This window comes from Phymastichus coffea, unplaced genomic scaffold (assembly GCF_024137745.1).
Source record: "Phymastichus coffea isolate CEN01 unplaced genomic scaffold, Cenicafe_Pcof_1.1 PCOF00086, whole genome shotgun sequence".
Classification (NCBI taxonomy): Eukaryota; Metazoa; Arthropoda; class Insecta; order Hymenoptera; family Eulophidae; genus Phymastichus; species Phymastichus coffea.
Window position 1 is genome coordinate 885,096 of NW_026706897.1, and position 5,587 is coordinate 890,682.

The following is a 5,587-nucleotide window of genomic DNA, read 5'->3' on the forward strand; positions in this document are numbered from 1 at the left end:
TCCAATAACTCGCATATAGACGTAGAGAGAGAGAGAGAGAGAGAGTCGAACCATCCAATCGGCGGCGCAGTGCGCATAATTCACCGTAGGATCCGCTCCCGCGCCTGCTCACATACAAACGCGGTAATATCCTTCATCCATCGTCTAGTGCGCACACGCGCAATCACGGCATCGATGGGGCGAGCGAGCAGCACACACACGGGAGCCAAACGATCCCGTATATATGCATGAGCCCATGACGTGGCTCGGCACGATTAATAGCAAAGTGTCGCCGCGGCGCATCCCTAATGCGCGACTTGCATGTTACCCGCGCGCGCGCCCGCGCGAACGCCTTATTTATGATTTTTTTCCCTCTTTCTCGCTCTCTCTTACTCCTTGGCTCCCCTCCTCCCTGACGCCCCCGAGCGATTTATTGCGCGACGAGTACGACGGACAGCCAGATGGGAATTGTTTCGCGCCAACTGACTGATTTATCGCGAGTGCTAGAGAAGCTTCTGTTTGTAGCTTTAGCCTTAAGACTGATCATTTTGAAATTCCCTTTGAGATTTTTCATTCCAACTTCCTCCAAGTTTCTCCGGAAATTTCTACTTTTTTTGGTATTTACGACGATTACGTTGAGCGATTTGACAGCTATGCGATAATTTTTATTATTTTAAGATTTATCGAATTATTATTTTTGGACAAGTAATGCTCAATCCGACATCTTCTAAAATCATCGTCATTTGATACACCGCGGAGTAACCCATAAGGGTAAAAAAATCGTATTGAGATTTGTCATACGTCGTTATTGACTTACTTAGATTTCGGCTGAAATTCTTATTGTTTTGATTTTTCGAACAGAGTAATGAGATATTGATGATCAGAGCCATTTACTGAGTAATTATATGTACATAATGTCAAGATTTGAATATTTACTTGAAGGACAGTCGGATGTGCTATAAGTATAAGCATGTGAGCATCATGACTGTATATCGAAAATTATTGGGAGACGATTTCGAATGACGATAAAAAAAATTATTCGTGATTGGAAAAATACAAAAACACATTTGTTTGAAAGCGATTGATTGACGAGGCGTTTTTGTTAGGAAGAAACCAATCGCGGTCGTGTCGCATAATTGCCGCTGCGGCTTTTCGAGGGCGACGCCACTCGAGGCCGCGTCACTTCATAATATCAGCACACTCCAACACGTCAGCGTTTCGCGTCAAGCGCGAGCACTCGAAAGGTGTGCATGGGAAGGTGCGAACGATTTCGTCGACAGCGCGACCTAAAGAGAATTCACGCGAGTGCTTCAGGTCTTTGCTCCCCTGCGTCGTGCGAGGCTTCGAGTGTTTTTATAAAAAACGCCAAATTCGTTACGGAAACGACACGCTGGGATAAATACTTCTGAATTTACATACTGTCTACCAGTAAATTTTGGAGATGTGAAATATTCTGATTGACTTGAAATTGTCAAAAGTATATTATTCAGTAATGATTATCCTGAACGTTTTACTTGTATAGATATGCGTATCAATACATGTATTCGAAAACATAAATTTAGCAAAATATTACAAATCCAAATAATCATATTGGAAAACAGACATCTTTTGTCTCCTTTTCATGGGCCTTATTATTATTCCATAACTAACATATGCAAAAACTATTATATTCGTACAGTTCCTCTTATGAATAAAAAAATTGATAATGTTATTAGACATGATAAAGAGAAAACAGAAATACAAAATGAGACTGGTATTGTCTATAAATTTAATGGCAACAATTGTAATAGTTACTATGTGGGAATGTCGAAACGGATATTAAAAACTAGAATCAGTAAACGCGAAAGATCGATAGTCAACGCTGATAAAATAATTAATGGTTAGTCAAAGATGCTATCCGTTTCCAAACATATATACAATAATCTAAAATATTAATTTAATTTTAATGAGACATACATTTTAGATAAAGAAATGAATTTAAAAAATGACGTATTTTGGAAATGTTACACCTTAACGCTACGGACAATACAATTGATATTAAACAAGATGCTCAATTTTTAAGTAGTAATTACAAGAATTTAAATAGAATTATTAAAAAATACTTATAACGGGTTATGCTGTATCTATACTTGGAATACCTAATACTATATTCATGTCTTGTTGACTACTCACCCAACGTTGACATGCTGTACGTATACATTATAGATCTTTCTCCGGTACCGTTTAGTCGCTTTAAATCGATAGAGTATGTCGAGTGTAACAGCTAGTTTTCAAAATGACCAGGAAAAATAAATTTATAAGTTTAAATTTTCATGAACAACGTAATAGTTTAGACGTTTTATCAGTAAGCGTTGTGCTACGAAGGTTGGATTATATATCCATATGTGTGAGTTTTGTTTGTGACTATTTATTGATTTTAATCATGTTTGAATGTACACGAATTGTATGACTTATGTATCGTTGATGTTTATTAATAAAGGAACCTTGAAGAGGCTGACAAAGAGAAATCAGCGAAACGTTCGTTTATTTTAGAAAAATTAAATGTGATTAGTTTTATTTTTTAAGATAGGATGACTCTAAAATCATTTATTACTAACTTTGTTATATAATATGGAAAATATTAGTTATGATAATTATCATACTATTATGTATGAATTATCATATACGTACTTATGAACAAGTAGCTAAATAATTGTACAAAATATTGAAAGTATATAATATCATTTGCTCAGGTTGTTTTGAGAAACATTATTTGTACCAAACTTAAGACTTGTATATTATATAAGTAAACCATATTATAAACAATATTTAATACATTTTGTAATTACTTTATGTTTTTCATAGAAGTATTGTCTATCCTAATGAATCGTACACGTGCCATATCTACTTGAAGCGTGACACCAAGATCAAATTGGAAGTCGGCACTGCGATCGATTGCTTCCAAATGAAAATTATAGAGGACATGCGCAACTATAGTTTTCATCTCTTTCATTCCTAACTTTTGCCCTGAAAATTATAAAAATAATTTGATATGCTTTTCTTTCATTAAAAATACTATTTCCGATTGTATAGACTTTATAAAGTTTCAATTATTGACCTATACAACTACGAGGCCCTTTGCTGAACAGTACGTAAGCAAATGGATGTTGTTGTTTTGTATTTTCAGGTAAAAATCTATCGGGATCAAACTTAAGTGGATCTTTCCAATAATCAGGATTGCGGTGAAGATCAAATAAACTGATATAAGCTTCAGTTCCAAGTGGTATCGTATATTGCCCTAAAACAAACAGTCGGTATAAATAGTGAATCAGACAAATATTCATCAAAAATTATGATTACTAACCAGATTTACCAAGCTGTATTTCTTTGTTTATACTACGAGCTATATATGGAGTAGTGGTAAACAATCGTAAAGATTCTTTAGCACATCGATCAAGATATTCAAATTCCTTGATATGTTCCATTGTCATAAGGTTACCGTATCCACCTAATACATCAACGATTTCTTTTCGAGCTTTGTCCTAAAAATTATATAATTTTTTATAATTCCTATAGTTTCTTAAATGCCTAATTCTAACTTACCTGAGCTTCTTTGTTTTCAGCCAATAATAGAACAAGGAACATTATAGCTACACCAGTGGTTTCAAATCCCTTTTTAATTAAAATTTATTCGATGGCAGCGAGATCAAGAAGATAATGATAAAAATAAACAAATGTTTAGATTGATATTTTTGAACTTTTAATTATAAAAAATTTACCGCGGCAATCATAAGAATTGTTTCATCTAAAATTCCCTGGTTGTCTATTAAACCTTTTTATTCATTCAATAGTAATATATCCAATACTGATAGATTTTTCTTTTGTACTAAAAATATCAAGTACTTTTAATTAATGTTTTTGCTTAAAGAATTCCAGTAAAAACGATAAATTATTACCTCTTTCATCATCTTGTACCATGCCGTTTTCTACTCTATCAAAGTACTGCTTAAAAACATTATGACCTATACTTGCGTGATACTTACGTCGGTCTTCGATAACCTATAATGAATTAAAAATATAAAGTATACTCACTGAAACTAGAAACGACTTTATTTATAATTAACGAGCTTTACTTTTCCTGCAAAATCTTCGAGGATTTCCCACAATTTTTTTTGACGTTGTCCAAGAGGTAAATATTTCATCATCCAGTCTTTAATATATGGACGAGCGAGCCTTTAACAAGAAACAATTCAGTTGGTCAAAGCAACCAATTTATACGTTAATGGAAAAATATATCTATAGTAAGTTATTGATTTACAAAAACATATCGAATGAATAATTTTTACCTATAGAAACATATCTCTCCTACTTCAATAAATGCATTTCTAAACTGTAGCCCTTTTTCTTCCATTACTGTATTAAAGTCAAAATCCATTGTTGCTTCTATAAAATAAATGTGAAATTTCATATTTGTATAGTTAAATTTTACTGAAATGTAACATGAATAATTTTCAAAACTCTTGTCACTGTCTTCTAATTTACTTAGTGTAAGTTTTTTTCAATATTTTGTTTACCATAAAAATCTTAGATAATTAAATGTATAATATTTTTGAAACTCAGCTTATTTTTAAATGGAAGTAAGATTAGGAAAGGGATAGTTGAATTATTGTAATGTAAAGTATATATTAAAATGTGTTAGACATTGGTTTTCATCCTATATATAATATAATGTAATGCCACTTAATGACCTACCGCAAACAACTTCAAAAGCAAATTTCATAAATATTTGTGATGCATCATGTACGGTATCTTTGCCTTCAAGACGAAGTTCTTTAGTAAACGTTTGTGCACGTTTATAAAGTGTTTGTGTGTAGATTTCTAATATATTTGGAGTGAATGCTTGATTCAAAATTTTACGTCGATGTTCCCAAAGTTTACCTTTAATGTGGAATATAACAATTTTTCAAAATAGTAGTTTCAATCATTTATAGGTAAAATTGAAGATGAAAATTGTATTACCACCCGATACTACAATACCATTATTGCCACAGTACTTTATGTTGTTATATCCACTTATATCTTTATTAATATTGTATTTGCAAGATAGCAAAACCTGAGAAATCAATTTGTTAATTTATGAAAATATTCATAGTAGTAAAAAATAAATTGATAGGTTTTATTATACAGATTCCAATAAGATATATCTTGTATTCAAAAATATTGTAAAATATCACTGACTGTTCTAATCAGTAGATCATTTAACCTAGAATTTAATGTTTATTAAATGTAATATTTAAGTAAATTAGAAAACTGGCTTTTCAATATTATATTTTCAATATTATATTACAATAAAGTAAAACTTATTTATATATTTTTCATTGCGTCAATAATACCTTTACGTCGTCTGGATCACGAGTGATAACTCTGGCAGTAAAAAGCGTCCATAGTCTTAAAATCGGATATTTTTCTTGAAGGGCATGTACTTTAATCCATATTTGCTCTGTTAAAAAAAATGAATATGAAAGAAAATTCATAATGCTTTGACGAGCTAATGTGATCTATATATTATAATAAGAGGGAATTGGAAACGTTCAATGATATGGAATAAAAATACTATGGGCTGTGTTTT

General features: G+C 32.0%; 2 protein-coding genes across 2 annotated transcripts; both read right to left on the reverse strand.

The window, feature by feature from the left end:
* Positions 1–3,068: 3,068 nt before the first annotated feature.
* On the reverse strand, positions 3,069–3,603 carry LOC131669060 (cytochrome P450 4V2-like). Its single transcript, XM_058943633.1, has 3 exons — positions 3,562–3,603; positions 3,332–3,500; positions 3,069–3,256 (listed from the first exon to the last, which is right to left on the reverse strand). Exons 1-3 carry the CDS (start codon positions 3,601–3,603, stop codon positions 3,069–3,071), a joined length of 399 nt encoding a protein of 132 aa, XP_058799616.1.
* Positions 3,570–4,378, reverse strand: LOC131669052 (uncharacterized). The gene is made up of 5 exons (XM_058943624.1): positions 4,305–4,378; positions 4,092–4,191; positions 3,915–4,017; positions 3,738–3,844; positions 3,570–3,630 (listed from the first exon to the last, which is right to left on the reverse strand). The coding sequence occupies exons 1-4, from the start codon at positions 4,367–4,369 to the stop codon at positions 3,795–3,797; spliced, it is 318 nt and encodes a 105-aa protein (XP_058799607.1). The 5' UTR covers positions 4,370–4,378; the 3' UTR covers positions 3,570–3,630; positions 3,738–3,794.
* Positions 4,379–5,587: the final 1,209 nt, after the last annotated feature.